We start from the raw sequence: 18,256 nt of genomic DNA on the forward strand, positions 1-18,256 counted from the left end.
ATCAATTTATAATGCAATCTTTCCTAGCCTTCTGTAGACATACATTTTCCATGTAAAAATAATAACTTATTAGAGTTAAAGATGCAAAACGATAATTTTTAAAAGAAATCGATGATAATCAAATAAAAGTGCAGAGAAAAAAACAACAACCAGAAACATATACATTATTATGGCCAATGAAGGGTGAGAAGTTGGACAAATCATTTCTGCACGCAAAGTTCAGACCTCCCTTCGACCCGGTTCCTTTGACTCTGTAGATTACTTTAAAAGAAGAATCCTTTGGAGCGATGTGTCCATAGTAAATTAAATGCTCCTGTATCGAACTAGCAATTTTTTTACATTCTCATTTTAAGAGCCACTGGGGTATGTTATATAACGCCAGCTGATTTCAATTTATTTATTTCACAACCTTGTTTGACTTTTTCTCTAGGAGTTTTCTGGATCTCCCCAATACTTATGACATCAAAAGACGGTGCAGTAGAAGAACTAGAAGTGCTCGGTTGTGTGGTAGGTGTAATTTTCGTATCTGCTAACATCTAGATAAGTTTCAGCTGCCGCTCAAGTAATACTTCCACCTCTGAAGGATCCATGTTTCCGCCAGCCTCGTCGCCAGTCAGTCAGTTACATCGTAGAACTTCGTACGTACGTACATCAGTTCGAGTTGCCATACCACCTTAGCACAGAGATGAAGTTGTCGATTCAAATCCCATAGTGGTAGAAGTAGTAAGAGTATAAGTATTATGTGAAAGATAAGGAGTATAATACGGTGAAATAAATTAGGAAAGAGAAAAAGGATACGGATATGAAGAATTCAGAAGATTAGAATTTGGTAGAATACAAAGAGTGGATGCACCTTCTCCATTGCAAACGATGACAGCTATTAATATATGAAATGAACGTTACTTTTAAGCTGTTTCTGAGATAACAACCACAAATGAATTCACTTGATTGAAGGAGGTTCCTCTGGATCTCCCCAATACTTATGACATCAAAAGACGGTGCAGTAGAAGAATTAGAAGTGCTCGGTTGTGTGGTAGGTGTAATTTTCGTATCTGCTAACATCTAGATAAGTTTCAGCTGCTGCTCAAGTAATACTTCCACCTTTGAAGGATCCATGTTCCCGCCAGCCTCGTCGCCAGATTTGCTATGTTTGAAGAGATCACGAGTTCACTGAATCTGAGAACGGAACGAAGACTCAGTGACACAATGAATAAATAAGCTAACTATTCCGATGCGTTCAAGTCCTACCAACTAGAAAGAGAAGTCCGGGTACAGAAGAGTGAAAGTGTATTCCACAAGCACCCACAAGCACGAACAACAACCACAAACATAACTAAAGTGTATATATACAGCATTGAGATGTCCTTGAAAAACGTCACAAAATAACATATTAAAAAGGACAACAAACCAATGACATCTAGGGTCCTCTCGAGTGAGACGGTTCCTGCACGAAAACTTCAAATTTCAAAATGAAATTACAAAAATAAGACATTTACCAAATGATTTCTGGAGATCTAGCATCTACAACAAGATGTGAAGCTACAGATTGGCAGAGCAAGGACAGGATCTTTACAATTGAATATATGGGACTCGAAACAACTGTCACACAACATTAAAGTCAGGATATTTTGTGTAAACATTAAAACAACTTCATTATACGGAGGAGAAACTTGGACAACCACTACAATCATCATCAAAGAGGCACATGTATTTATAAACAGCTGAATGCAAGATACTCCAGATACACTGTCAAACACCATTAGTAATAACCTACTCCGGGAAACAACAAACCAGCGTCTAAACGAAGAGGAAACTTGGAAAGGACACTGGAGGTGAATAAGTCGCACCTTATGGAAATCATTAGGATGCATTCCATGGTTAACATCAACTTGAAATACTAAAGGCAAAAGAACATATTGGGACGGCAATTTGAGGCGGATGTCAAACGAATAAATCTTATTTGGGAACAACTAGAAAGAACCCAGGACACAGTTAGTTGAAGATTCTTGGTCGGCGGCCTCTGTTTCACAACGAGCAACTGGCGTGTGCAAGTAATGTTACAAACGTAACTTAAGGGACTGTGTTCGCAATCACCATTTACACTCTACTGAACCTAAACATTTTAAGATGACTTGTGCTCAATTGTGCTCAATGTTCCTAAATATCAATATTATTATTATTGATCGACTAAGTTTACAGTCAATAATGAAATAGAATAAAGATAACATGCAAACAATCATATATATATATATATATGGGCACATAGGTTTGTGACCCGTTGACGTGATTCCGGTTTGGTCGTATGGTAACCGAAAATACATGCAGCCAACCCTCGTTTATAATTACCGACTAAATTCGTGTCAGAGAATAACGGAAAATAATTCGAACACAATGATGAATCATGGATAAACATTTTTCATGCATCTGTTGATCCAGACAGACAGTCAGTAAAGCTCGGCGGAGAAGCACGTCAGAGAAGGCAAGTGTGTCAGTGTGACTCAATATTTGTAGCCATACACGAGGAAGCTTACGACATGTGATGAATAGAGTAGGAAACTAAAACATACGGTCATCTAAAAACATTCAGGGTTACTAAGCGAATAGATGACAAGGCCAAAATATGACTCAGAAAGAATAAGCAAATGGGTCTGTCCGTGAGCTAGAATAACACTCATGTGGTTACGATATAGTGCTAGACGCTACAGTACAATACATTCAGCAAGAGTACGTTATGTGAAGGTCAGAAAAGTCACGAAATAGTTCGCATAATCCCGATGCGACAGTGAATTCGACCCAGTTCACAAATAAAGCGTATAAGGGTCACTACAATATTTCCGTTAATAAATTATTGTAAAATTTCACCACAACCTAAATTCTATATTTAATGCATTTTAGTACGTTCTTTGAGTGGAACTATCCAAGCTTCTGATCAACATTGGTATCTTTTGGGTTCAAAAGAGCGATACTATGCGAAAGAACACAGATCACTAGTCAACCACAAACATACATTGCTAAAACGTGTTAACGATTTTATTTATTAGGTTTTGAGAACAATTTTAGATTACCTGAGTCAGAAAAGCCAAAAACAAAACATGGAACTAGTACGGGTTTACAAATTTAGTCACAAACATATCAACAGGCCTTGATGATATCCACGGTATGTAGGAAGATAGAGGGTATCCACACCTATATAACCGTGAACGACTCAAATAGCCAAAGAACTAACAGTTATAGAGACAAAGTAGATGAAACAAGGTTTAGACAAGCAACTTTATTTCACCAGATATAAACTTATTATAAGGTAAATAGCACTAGATGCGACCAACCTAAGTGAAATGAAACAAACTTACACTTTCCAAGCTTTCTTAGCATCATCCACTGGACCTGTATGTCAGAAAGCAATAGCCCAACTGTAGATCCTTGCATATCGCCAGTCTTATGCACAGGAGGAATGGAAATCGGATAACTCTCCGAATTGTTTAGCTAGCTGCAAAACCGAAAATTCCGTAATACGTTTTTGGGAGACACCCTAGCCAAATTCTGTGTGGGTCACCATTCATTTCATTAAGATCACTACATATACCACTGGTGTTGGAACAAGTAACAGTTGCCATTTGGGGAAAACTATATGCAATAAATTAAGAAAGAAACTTAAAAATAGAGCCAAAGTAATAGCGAACAACCAACGCATACTTTATAATGTTAGTATTATCCTGAGTGTCGACAGTGAATCGGACGGTATTTGAAGATCATTAGTGAAACGATTTGTTTTCGGCGACAAATTGTTATCTAATCTTCCCCTGGTAGGATTATAGGTTTTTGGATTTTCATTTGTGTCCAGCTTGAAATTCATACTGATTGTGAGAGCATGATTGAACCACTGAGTTAACCTAATGTTGTGATTGGTTTTACTTTTGTTTTGTCCATAAAAGCTTAAACTGCTCCCGAGTGATTTTCTGAATGAGTCTGTAAAAACAGAAGCCACCTCCACCCAAACCTTCTGATGAATATTTCGCTAAAAAAATCCCTTGTCCTCTTTTAAGGCGTTTAATGCGAATTCTTCACTTAGTTTGCAGTGATTCATAATCCCATCATATGTTGACAACTCGACACGCCGATAAGTGCCTAATGATGCATATTGGTCACCAAGGTACAGATTGATTAACGACTTCAAACTGGTTAATAGTAAATTCGCATCTGATGTGGCCTCATTATTCTTGTCTTTCAAAACAAACAATCTATGAGGAAACTAAATTGGTTCACACGCCCGGAACAAATTATTTTTATACTGACATGGACTCTCCCAACAAATCATCAGCGAACAAAACTCGCTGAATCAACGCGTGATTGGAGCACGGCATTAGTCTATTCGGTGGAGATTGAAGCAATCGAAACCAGCATTCTAAAAACAGACCACCCGGCCATCTATCACTTATAAACTGGAACGAAGCCGTCATTAGTCATTCAAACGTCCAAGTAGCGAATTCTTCAGTGCTGAGAGTTGACGTTAGCATAAACGTAAAAACAGATGCAACCAATCAGCACAGGACCTCTTAAAACAAATATAAACGTCATATGGTAGGTTACTACGTTTGTGACCTACCCCTTATCTTTGCATAGAGCACAGGGTCTCGAATTAAACTTATGCACGCTCAAACTAAAACACATATTCAGTTTGTAAAACCACCGAACCTTGATCCCAGTCGCGTTGGTAGGGGCAGACAGCTTGTTTTCAAAGATGCTTGACACTATTTATAACATTAATTAGATTCTCCGTGCTTCAATCCTTTTTGCTATCACTGATACTACTCGTTTTTCTGTATTAAGGTTGGTAGGTTCTTTCCTATTGGTTTGATGAGATATGACGACTTCAGCTTACTCAGAACATAACCATACACATAGTTACTAACGATATACCAAAAGGAATTAACACTACAAACCAAAGTCTGTTTATGAGTAAAGCAAAACGGCAACAATAATACATAACAAAATGGTATATTGGATAACAACATGACAGCTATTGTTATGAAATGAACGTTACTTTTAAGCTGTTTCTGAGATAACAACCACAAATGAATTCACTTGATTGAAGGAGGTTCCTCTGCCAGTGGAGGCACCACCGATGTGGTAAGAGGTATATCTAGCAGTATTATTTGATAGTAATCCGGGACTACTCCAGCGTTATGTTGAACGGCCCAAAGGGATGTTTTAACACTACTATAATCTTCAAATACAGGCCGTGGTCAGTAAGGTAAAACAGAAGACGACGGAGATAGACACCATTCTTAATAATAGCGGCAGTGTGTGTGACCAGTATTATCAAACGATTATGTCCGTCTCTTACCATTGATACAGAAAAACAAAGTATTTTGAATTTAGATGAAATTATATATGAAGTGTCACAAATGAGAAAAAACTGTGATCCTTGTTATGTCTTTACAAAAAACCATTGAAAATACTGGTGACTTTAAATCTACAGGAACAAGGTGTACACTTTTTATGGAAAGAAGGTACTTTTTGTACAAACGATAGCAATAAATATATTTTTTCTTATATTCCACGATTTTAAACAGTACTACCTATGCTCGTGTCAGTTTAATTCGTTTATTTGTTTAATCCACATCTCAGTGGAAGCCCTGAATACAACGGACAGTTAGGATGCAACTGGACTGTATGGACTTCACGGATGACCTAGCATTCCTATGGCATACAAATGGTATATGCAGTTGAAGACAACCAGTGTAGCGGCAGACACTGCGTCAGTAGTCCTCAACATACACATGAGAAAAACCAAAATCATCAAGTACAAATTATTTCGTTACAAAAAATCACTGAATATGCATGTCAGTTGTAGATCACCAACTTAGATTATCTCTGTCAAATGATTTGGGGTCTACTCTAGATAGACGGGAATAGTGTGACCAATAGCCAACTTCGAAGTCACACTTGGCAGTCAGTACCTAACGTGGTTTACTTCTTCATCATATAAAGGTACTATTGCCGCTTTGAAGACTGCATAACACAAAGGTCATTATTACGGGAATGTATTAGTAAGAATGAGTACAGAGAAGATAATAAGACCACCACCGCATGTGCCAGTCCATGGAGTGGGATTATTGATGAGTGTTTGTTGTCCTTGACTTTAACAGGCACCGATGATCTGTTTGAAATTCAGTGACCCAAACGCCAGATGATTTGGCAACAGCAACGGAAAGTTTAGTCCTAACGTGATTTACATTTCTCAAACTTTTACTGTGTTCTTACGCAACAAAAGTACCATTTCCAATCTAAAGAATCTATTCTGAGCTATACGTTCGGTAGATTACTTCTTTTTTTGTGTTTCACTCAACTTAATAGTTAACTGTGGTTTTGCCTCAGCTCACTATCGGTTTTTTATAGTTTTCTCGTTAAGACTAGCTTTAGCTTATCGTTAACTGTTTTTATACATTTTTGCCAGTTTTTGTTAACTGTGTGTTTTTTTTAACGGTCCTAAATTTACTGCTTGTATTTTTAAGACAGTCTAAATCACTAGCCATGAAAAATTCATGCAAGAGACCTGGTTGCCGTTTCGCTGTTACATCTGGCATGCAATGTGACAACTGCAAAGGTTGGTTCCACGAAGCACGAACAGAAGTAACAGCAGCAGCCTATAGCAGACTCAGCAAGTCTGATCGTAGGTCGGTATGTGTTGCCTGCAACACTGATACCGTAGTTATGTTGGGTACCATCATTACTTTACTGACAGGTCTGAGAGATAAGTTGTCTAAGAATTTGGTAAATGATAGTATCATGACGGGTAACAAAACTGGAACGCATAGGGCAAACAAGAAAAAGGATATTGATAAGTCGGTTGTCGACGGTGCTGTTAACAGCACGAGTGATGATGTGCCGAAACTCAGCACCATATTAACATCGACTGTCATCGACTCCCTCAGTAAACTTGTGTCCCCCAGGGAGGAGTCCTTGAATGAGACAGTGGTTCCCAAAAATCCTGTAGGTGGTTGGACTCACGTTAACAGGATTAAAAAGGCCCAAGCGTCCCCGCCGAAACTGAACATCCCAAGTACCGTGCGGAAATCAATTGATGCTTTGGCCGCACAGTCTACCCCCAAGACTGTCCGCCCGGTCATCAGTGAGCCCAGGAATCGAAAACGCGCCTCGACATCCAAACAACAAGATACCAAACCTAGATGCCCTGGAAAACGTGGGAAATCAATTACGGTTCGTGACGACTCTGTCATAATCATGAACCTTATTGACAACCCTGACCTTCCTCTCAGTTTGCAGGACAAAAATGATAGGATGCTCTGGGGAGAATTAAACAAGAGGCTTGAACTCCCTAGAATAGAGCCTTTGACCGTCGCATGGCTCACACGGGGGAAGGACTCTAACCACCTAAACCACCCGAAGCTGCTTCGTGTTACACTTAAGAATGCCTCCGACTTAGAGGACGTCCTGCTAGCCAGTCACTTACTGAAGTCAGATGGGAACGTAAGAATACTGCACGACATACCGTATTCTGAACGAAATCTCATCCGGAACATCCCTAAGGAATCTCGCGAGGCGTTTTTCAATGGACGAAATATCATTGTGCAAGGCGTGCCGGAAAATATGGACCCAACTCGAGCAAACTCTGATATTCGGGAATGGAAATTCATCAAGCATTCCTTAAAACTCAAGAACATATTGACCAAACAGGTAATGCGACTAGCCAAGAGAGACGGAGACTCTAGGCCCCGGCTATTGAAGATAACCTTCCCCTCCTCCCACATGGCGGCTGCAACTCTGGAAGCATTTCGTGCCAATAGACGTCGGTTGCCAACTGGCATCCATATGCATCCGGATAGGCCCCACGACAGCAGGATCAAGCACAAACGAAAGCTGGAGCTGACAATTCCACTCGTGGACTGTCTTGATCATAAAACAAACGTGTAAAAGACAAGGACAACCAATTCGGTAAACATCGTATAGGTAGGCTACCTGTACACTCACGCACGGCTTATATAGACAAACAGGAAGAAGCTCACGCGTTCCAAATTGAAAGCATAAACTGCCTATACACGAACGCCGCGAGCTTGCCAAACAAAACGGATGAGCTACGTGAACTTAGCAACGCTAGTGGTGCCCATCTGATAGGAATATCCGAAACTTGGATAACGTCTCAGTTTACGGACCAGGAGCTAGCAATAACTGGAATGTCTTTATTTCGCAACGACAGAAAAACAGGAATGGGGTAGCACTATACATACGGTCATGCCTGGATGCTCACCAACTTCACAACCAAGAGTTTCTCAATCTTGATGAGTCAGTATGGTGCTCAGTAAGATTATTTACCACCTCGAGGTGTCTAGTTGGGGTCATCTACAGGAAGCCCATTGCCGACATCGAATATGAAAAACGTCTGCAGGAAGGATTAACTCGCTCTACGCGCCTCGGATTCTCTCAAATTCTGATTCTAGGGGACTTCAATCTTCTTAGAATCAACTTCGTGGAACATACATACATTGGAGGTGACAGCTCTACTGAAGCTCTGCTCTTCAACCTCATCAGTGACCTGGGATTATTCGAAAATGTGAAGTCGGCAACTCGTTGGAGAAACAGTCAGACGCCGTCGCGCTTAGACTGGGTATTCACAAATGAAGAATTCCCAATTGACGACCTCTCAATCCTGGCTCCCCTGGGGAAAAGTGATCACGCCGTTTTATCATTCAGCTTTGTCAGCAAAACGGAGCTAAGATATCCTACTAGCAACAGGCGCTGGATCTTTGAACGGTTGAACGTGTTAGCTTTACAGGACTGTCTACAACAGATGGATTGGGATGTTCACCCTCAACTTGAAGTGGATGCTCATTGGGATTTTTTACTGCACACAATCTTATGTGCTACTGAGCATTCAGTTCCTAAAATGGTCCCAAAAAGCTACAAACAACCTCCAATCATCAAGAACCACACTCGTCGTTTGCTAAGCCGCAAAAGGCACTGTTGGGCCGAATATAAACGAACTGACAATAACGACGCATACAGGCAATATAAACGCATAAGGAACATATGTTCAAAGGCAATAAGAGAAGACAGGCTTCAGTTCCAGACCCAGCTTATCGATAAATTCGTCTCCAATCCGAAAAGCTTATTCAGTTACTTAACTTCTCTTCGACAAAGCAAAACTGGAGTTTCCCAACTGCTTGGTCCCAATGGCCCAACCAATAACGACGGTGATGCAGCCAACCATTTGGCTGAACAATACTCCCAGACATTCCAGCCGACCCACATCAACTATAATGACGAAAGCTTCACCTGTACCTGTACAGGACTTTCCGAAGTGGACCTGAGTGCTGACCTGGTGCTCCGTAAACTGCAGCACCTAAGAAAAGACACTTCTCCTGGTCCGGATGTGGTTCATTACGCTGTTTTGAGGGAAGCAGCTTCAATCCTGGCGACACCACTTAGAGTGATGTTTGCACACTCGCTAAGCAGAGGCAAACTACCGGAAATTCGGAAGCTGGCCCACATCACACCAATTTTCAAAGGAGGTCGACGCAGTGAACCCTCAAGCTACCAACCAGTGGCCCTTTTCTCCATACCTTCCAAAATTATGGAATCCCTAATGTACGACGGTATACTAGAATACCTATCATCCTCAAAATTCTTCTCACCTCAACAGCATGGTTTCAGAAAAGGTCATTCTTGTATGACCAACCTGCTGACTGCGGTGGATAGATGGACAACCATCCTTGATCGCAAGGGGAAGGTTGACGTCATCCACCTGGACTTTTCAAAAGCTTTTGATAGGGTCAACCACGTATGTCTTATCAAGAAGCTTAGACGATTGGGTATAAAACCACCTTCGATTGGTTGGCTCTCTTCATATTTAGAAAACCGACACTTTAAGGTCAGGGTTAACTTCACTCTCTCTCAGGCTATGGAATGTCCTAGTGGGGTCCCCCAGGACACAATACTAGGACCTCTTCTCTTCTTGATTTATATTAACGAACTTCCTCAATAAGTTTCATCTGACTTATCGCTTTTTGCTGATGATGTGAAACTTTGGAGAGAGATACGTAATCATAATGATATACTAGTTCTTCAAGAGGATCTGACCCGACTTCAAAGTTGGGCAGACGACAACGGACTTACCTTCAACACTTCAAAGTGCAAAGTAGTCCATCTGAGACATGTTGCAGACTATAGTTATAACTTAGGTAACTCACCTCTAGAAGTTTCCCAAGTCGAAAAAGATTTAGGAGTGTTGTTACCCTATGACCTGAAATCGTATGCAAACTGTGACAAAAACGCCTCTCAAGCAAACCTTGCACTGGTAACATTGAAGCGCATTTTTGGCCAGTTTGACGGTAGAACCTTTCACATAATCTTCAACAGTTTTATTCGTCCCCATTTAGAGTACGGAAACATAGTATTTTCTCCCTCCCTCCAAAAGGATAAGGACACTCTGGAACGTATCCAACGTCGAGCCACGAAATCAGTTCGGGGACTCAAATTCAAACCTTATGAAGAGCGCCTCAAATCACTTAACCTTTACCCGTTAGAGTACAGGCGTCTTAGAGGTGACTTTCTTATGACTTACAGTATCCTTAATACTTCTGGTCATCCCCTTAAACATCTTTTTAAGCTTAGTCATAACACTAACCTAAGAGGTAACACCCAGAAATTGGAGACCCTATATAGCAGAACAGACTGCAGACACAACTTCTACTCCGTTAGAGTTGTCAAGTGCTGGAACTCGCTGCCGACTGAGCTAGTCCAAGCGACCTCCCAGGAGTCCTTTAAGAGGAAACTTGACTTATTCTTAAGGACTAAGGATAACTTATTATGATTTACCAAATTCTTTTTTTCCTCTATTGTCGTTCATATACCTAGGTTCTTGCCTGGCGGTATTGGTGATCCACTGCTACCAGACACGGAAGCCCGTTAAGCGAAAGATTCTTCTATTCCGTCCTCAACCATTTGAACAATTTGAACCATTTGGATCATGAAGACGTCAACATCTGGTTGGGAGAAGCGCTGGATACAGTGGACAGCTAGTATTCAGCTGGACGATCTAGAATTCGCAAATGATCTGGCTCTTCTGTCGCACACGCAACAACAAATGCAGGAGAAGACGACCAGTGTAGCAGCAACCTCAGCAGCAGTAGGTCTCAACATACACAAAAGGAAAAGCAAGATTCTACGATACAACACAGCATGCACCAATCGAATTACACTTGACGGAGAAGCTTTGGAGGATGTGAAAACCTTTACATTTCTTTGCAGCATCATTGATGAGCAAGGTGGATTTGATGCAAATATGAAGACACGGATCGACAAAGCAAGAGCAACGTATCTACAATTGAGGAACATCTGGAACTGAAAACAATTGTCAACCAACACCAAAGTCAGAATATTCAATACCAATGTCAAGACAGTTCTACTGTATCGGGTGGAGACCTGGAGAACTACGAAAGCCATCATCCACAAGATACAGGTGTTTATTAACAATTGTCTAAGCAAAATACTTAGGATCCGTTGGCCAGACATTATCAGCAACAACCTACTCTGGGAGAGAACAAACCAGATTACAGTTGAGGAAGAATTCAGGAAGAAGTGATGGAAGTGGATAGGACACACAATGAGGGAAGCACCAAACTGTGTTACAAGGCAACCCTTGACTTGGAATCCTCAAGACCAAAGGAGAAGAGAAAGACCAGAGAACACATTACGTCTGGAAATGGAGACAAACATGAGAAGAGAAAGTGGGTTGGATAATGCGGATCGACGGCCTCTGCTTCATTGGGAGTAATAGGAGTGAGTAAGTAAGAACGGAACTTAATGTACTCAAGCAAAAATGTTTATCATGTACTAAACTAAATCTGATGATTATCAAATCCACTTGGTATCTTAACATGATTGTGCTGAATACTGAAGCTTAACAAACTCTAGTTAAATACTTTTCTCAAAAGATACTGTGATTGACTTATTAAATTTGAATTCAGTAAACATTTCTGGCGAAATGATAATGACACATTGAATACCTTTTCTTTATTTCGACTGTCGTAAGTGAACATGGACATTTCAATGAATATCCGATTCGGATAAATTACTATTTATTCTATTTGCACTGAATGCTGTGTCTCATTTTAAAATTTTCAGAATGACGTTCAAATTGTGGGAAATATTTTTACATTCCATTCACTATTTTAGTAACTTTGTTAAGTTGTTAGTAGGAAAACTCTATACTCATGATCTTATTTAACTTCAGTTATCAATCATTAAACTTGTTACGTTAAATAATTACTCATACGGAGTGAGGCCTAACTCATGCCATTCATATTCGACAATCAGTATGATAAGTGTAAGTCACTAACTTAAAAATCTATGATTCACAATTCGAATCTCATGAATAGATTTTGAAGCAAAACGATCCTAAATCAATCTTATTAACTTCTGTAAGGATCACCAGTTGCATGAAGAATGTAAACAGATTTATATGTTTAGATTACAGGTTGAGCTTAAAAATTATTTGTTATCCATTAGTCCCTTGTCGTCGCTCTGCACTGTTGTTGAAGTGGAGCTAGTTATATTAGACGTACAATCAGACGAATACTCATTCTGAACACACATATAATTTCAAACCGTCATATTTGACTAGGGAATTACACTTTCATTCCAGTCACCTTTAAGCGTCAACTATATGGCCTCATGTCAGCTTGTAGAGGCTGTATTATTTTCACTGTTTGCATGAACAGCTGATATCTATCGCACGCTCGACAAGTATTTCACTCCATTGTTCCTGACCTCTGAATGCATTTGCGTTCGCAACGTTTTCAATTTCTTCAGTAGTGTGTTCATGATAAATATCAGTTCTTGAGTTTTGTTAAACTCGAAATTTGTTCTTATTTTATTTGACTGTGTTTTGTTTATTTGACTTTCATGAATTATCACTATTCTTTGCACTGTACTTTATAATTTGCAGGAGCTTTGTCTGTGAATCTTCCGCCCCCCTCTATTGCTTCCGGAGCTCTAATCCTGCAACCTTTGATCTTGAGTTAGTTTGCTTGACAATTTGACACTTAGCTGGCATCCAACATTTCTACTATCCGGTTTTTATGAACCCTCTTTGATGTGTAAGACGTACGTTTCCACCTGATAAATTTGTTTTGTATAAGTTAATTGTCTAGCGTTATCTGCATTACTCTTTATTTTTATATATTAATGTGTTAACAGGTTTTTATGTAACCAGAACTACAAGTGGTGAGTGTGTCTTGATTTGCGTTTGAACACCTAGCACACTCTGAAAATACTGTTAATCAACAAGCATGATACTCCTGTATCCTTCAAGCTTTCTTATTTTGTGTGGATTAATATATTGGTTGTAAAATGGGAGAACCTTTACACTATTCGGGCAGTCAAATTCACCAAAGTTTGCAACTAGCGAAATCTGCTGAATACGATCAACTATGCTCTGTTAGAGTCTTGATTGTTAAAAACCACTTTTAAAAAGGTATAAATTGTGCCCAAAAAGTACTGGTTTACATCAACTTTCCCTAGATTCGTTCCTAATTAGTTTGAAAGCCCTACCACTGATGGCTACTGAAAACTCCAATAAAGGAAGATGACTTCTCGACAACACTATCACAAAATAAACTCCTTTTCCTAAAAGCTATTAGATATTTTGAAACTGAATTGCCCGATTCCACTCCGTGAGCAGAAAACTTTGCATTTTTCTAAACCAGAATTTTGATATTTGGTTGTTCTAAGTCATCAACGATTTCACCAAAAATAATAGCGTCAGGCATAATAATTTGTTATAAGGTCGGAAAAGCTGAAAGGTCCATCAAAACATACATCGTAAGGAGAACGTAAACTCTCAAACAATCTACCACTGAGCAGGCACACAATGGAGTTAGTTTCCAACTTCATTAATTCCATATGTCCATGTTTACCTGATGAAGTTTCGAGTCAACGATAGAAAAATATCATCACATTAACAAACTTCCTAAATATCAACTTTTAAAGCACGCACTATGGAAAACTTTTCCCATGTCAATGTCATTCCAGCAGAATAATATGCCGTTAGGCCTATTGCTAATCGTTCACAACAAATCTTATTTTGTCTCGTTTGCATGTCAAATTTTGACTTTACGTTCGAAAGTATTTTTCACTTAGTTATATTGAGATTTCAGGGTGTTGGTACAGACTGACCGTAAACGTAACTTGTAAGTCTACCTAATGATTGGAATCGCTCTAATACAAAATCTTACTCTGCGTTGCACAGTTACTCTTTACTTAATAAACAATAAAGTTACTGTGATCGACAATATTAGAGTAAGGCTGTTATTAATCAATTATTTATTGATTTCTTGATTCTATGTTATTCTTTTGGAAAGTTTCTAATAAACACTGACTCAGAGGACTCAAAAATGATACCATTGACTTCTGAACAGAGATCCGAAAAATTCAAAAATTCTGGAGACGACTATCATAAGCTTCGAAGGAAACGAAGCTAATAGCCAGTTATGTAAATTTTTTAGTTGACGAAAAAGTACATCGGAAATTTACTCAATAAACAAACATACGTTTGCATCATACGTGCAGAAATTCGGATGCCGAATATAAAAAAGTAGCATGAGACAATACAGAAACCATGTAATGTATGAATATAGAATAAATAGAGAGAATGGAAACCAGCTTAACACTACCTAGCATATGTATTTTGAAAAATCAAGCTATTCACTAACTTTCAATAAGAATAACTCACTGAATCGACTATGAAATACAAAACCATCCTCAAAAGTCAGCAAGCGGATAGTTTGACTGTGGATGGAGAGGATCCTCGTCACTACGAACAGACAACCGATCAATTATGAAGAGGTATAATTATCAAGCATCACTCTGAAAAATGTGGTCCAAATCAGGGGAAACAATGACAAGAAAGGAAGGATAACAATCACCTACAAAACATTTCGCACTAATTGAGAAAGATACTGTATTTGGCAAACATATTTTGCAAAGTCACCAACGAGTGTCTGATGAATTTTAACTAAAAGTATTACATAAAACACACATGATATAAATAAATAAATACATGATATCCATGCTCGTCGACCAGTGAATAATGTACCATTGGTCGATGGGGCTAAAACTTCTCATTTTGTTCTACAGGTGAACAACCATTCAATACATCCGACTCAACGATTTTCGGTAAACAGGCTTACGCAACTCGGTTATTACATGTGGAATATCTTCAAAATAAATTATCTCTACTAAGAAGTCATCCTAAAAGCCAATTTCAGCTTGGATACGTATCTGCCTCCACTGTAGTGTCATAGTAACTATTCACATCATTCAGTGCAAACAAATATTTATCTTTTCCTTTTCAAACGTGATGTAAATAAGAAAATGTCAACAGGTTATTACAATGATCCATGTATTGTGTGTTAGAATTACAGAATGTCATTCAAGAATACTGTTACGTTTGCTACATACTAGATTGGATGAATATGTTTCAGTGTACAATACTGCTTTACTCATCTAATGATAGTGATGCCGTCGATGAGATTAGAAAACTGGTCATCTGGAAGAAAAGTATATAAAAGATTTGAGCATTCTTAGCAGTATTTCAGACACGAAATAATTTTCATGTAAACATTCATTTCCACATATGTGAATATTAATATGCTTTCGAATTGTAATAATAACCGAGTATGAAATGTGTAACAGCGTGACAAAAAAGAGGGTGTAAAGTTTATCAACGGATATGAGTATTCTGGTCGAGAGATGTTATGACGATTACTTCAACGTTAACTTGTCAACTCTATTTGATTGATTGACAACAATAGTGTCTTATCACAAATTGAGCAGCACTACAACAAGTATTTTACTTCACTATAATCATTTTGTGAACGGTGACCACCATGCTAGGTGGTCATGATTAAATGAACTGTCTAGTTACAACCAGTTGTCCACGTAACTTGAAGCTACTAATAGGTTCACAAACACAGATATTTATTAAGACTAACTACAATATAATGAAACAGAACTCACTTATCACTCTTCATCTGACCAATCTGACAATTCGTAAATGAAATGAACAGTGGAAATCAAGGAATGTAACGACAACCGTAACAATTTTGTTGACATGCATACTCCCTCTTTCTGTATTGTTGTTTGATGAGGCGATCTCAGCCGATAAACATTTGCATCAGTCTATCGACCTGTGAAAACCTGATTTTGCTAATCAACAAATTGATGTACATTTCCTAAATATGGTTCTTGATTTCAGGGAAGAAACAGTTTATTGACAGTTTCAGTGATGTCGACTTAATTTGATAGCGCTTGCTGTGAAAGCGAGTTATTGAGACGACCTCGAAATGGACACGACAAACTGTCAGTATATTTCTAGTGATTCTAAGAATAGCCTCAGCAAGTGGTAGGTTCACTGGGGGCGAATCACTAATATTTCAAATTGGTAACATGTTTTATGTGAAAAGGTAGTCAATTGACATCTAAAACTGGTTATTCTGTTTGTATATTGAAAATCAATGCCACATAGTCTCATCATTATGAATCGGGAGAGTCTGTATATCCCAACTGTGGAATGAACATTATTCCGATCCAAAGATTTCTCCTATTGTTACTAGTTGCGCTAAGGTATTTGTGGCTGGTGTGCTGGTCCCATGCTGCAGATACTACATGGGTAAGGTATTTCTACTGCGAACTGTGTTTATGTTACTTCGAGTTCACACCAATCCAGTATGTCATGTTATGGGCGTCGATGGTCTACTCACATACATTACTTTCGCAGGGACTGACGGTTTGATCATGTTGAATCCCCCCACTAACTACAAGTATCAAATGAGGAAAGGCATATTATCATATCCATTAGGTATTCACTTGTATCCACAGTCGAACATGTAAAGAGACTTTCAACAGATACTGAGAGGCATTCTAAACATTCACAGTCTAGGTAAACAATGATGCAAAATCATATTTCTGGAATGTAAAATTGCGCACGTTGTACTGAATGACCTATTCATAACGTAAATAATTTTAGTGTACAAGTTCTGTGCAACTGGGCACCAGAATAATTTTCCATAACAAACGGAATGTTAGGAATAACAAGGAGTAATGGTGAGTAATGTGACATGATGATATACGATTGCCGATGATGTCACCACTCACACATGATTATTACACGACATTTCAATTCAATGATGCATATATGCAGTAAACGACACATGTCACAGCTTACCAGATGAAAATGAAGCATGAATACAGTGACCTACATTTTGATAAACAGTTAAGTAATATTGAACAGTGAAAACTGCAAATGAATCACGGTTATAAAATTTGAAGTGATAAATTAATGTAAATAAACTCTAAACAAAGCTAAAGCAGATGTCTATTATCATGTTTGCTTGTTTTTACTGAAACAAATATGTGGTATAATCAAACTTCCAGTTTAAGAAAAATAAACTACTAAGTGGAGTAGGTAGTTTGCATCTTGTCGAAAGATTTTAGAGAAGGTAATTTTACTGGCTGATACCTTTCAATCACGCTTTATTCTATTGTTTCCACAAGCAACACCATAATCACATACTTCAGTAGCTATCGGTGAACATACCCAAGGAACATGGTCAACCGTTCGATAGAAATAAGGATTACCGACTGCGCAGTAATACCGTAGGGAACAAGATGACGAGTGAGACAATCGAATCTATTTGAACACAAAACCTGAAAACCATACAGCACACAGTTAATTTGCAAACTATCAATCAATTGTCACTTTCTTGACTGTTCCTTTTACAAATGTCAATCCATCGTCTCTGATTTCGTTGTTCATACATTTTCATATCAATTGTGTTCCGTTCCCGGTCTTTACTTAACGCTCTTCTACTGAAATACATTCTATGCCTGACCATCACCATATACTATTTATGTGAATATAAGTAACCCACACCACAACACAACTGACAGATGTAGTGGAAATGTTAGCCAATTCACTATTATCAATCGTTGGCAAATCAAAGTACGAAGTGACTAAAACAAAAACTGGAAATTATTTACTAAATAAGGCGTCCTAATAACGAAAATCATTATATCGAAAAGCGTTGACTAAAGAGATAGAATTTGACTGACTGATAAATCATTAGCCCCCAAATAAACCACACATCCACAGCAAATACTCAGTGACCACACACAACCAACTTATTCAAATTGAATGAGTTTGATCATCCCGTTTTCGATAGTTTCGCTGAAATTA

General features: G+C 38.6%; 2 protein-coding genes across 2 annotated transcripts in view; one reads left to right on the plus strand and one right to left on the minus strand.

Annotated features, from left to right (window-relative positions):
• The window catches only part of Smp_046450 (hypothetical protein), a 7,744-nt gene extending 4,393 nt beyond the window's left edge, over nucleotides 1–3,351 (minus strand). Inside the window, exon 1 of the mRNA XM_018794876.1 lies at nucleotides 3,277–3,351. The gene's annotated coding sequence lies outside the window, so the exon portion shown is untranslated. The remainder of the gene's footprint in view (nucleotides 1–3,276) is intronic.
• Nucleotides 3,352–16,686: 13,335 nt separating this feature from the next.
• On the plus strand, nucleotides 16,687–16,911 carry Smp_204950 (unnamed protein product; the record flags this gene model as incomplete). Its single annotated transcript, XM_018794887.1, has 1 exon — nucleotides 16,687–16,911. The coding sequence occupies one exon, from the start codon at nucleotides 16,687–16,689 to the stop codon at nucleotides 16,909–16,911; it is 225 nt and encodes a 74-aa protein (XP_018647005.1).
• Between the last annotated feature and the right edge of the window lie 1,345 nt (nucleotides 16,912–18,256).

This window comes from Schistosoma mansoni (assembly GCF_000237925.1).
Source record: "Schistosoma mansoni, WGS project CABG00000000 data, supercontig 0182, strain Puerto Rico, whole genome shotgun sequence".
Classification (NCBI taxonomy): domain Eukaryota; kingdom Metazoa; phylum Platyhelminthes; class Trematoda; order Strigeidida; family Schistosomatidae; genus Schistosoma; species Schistosoma mansoni.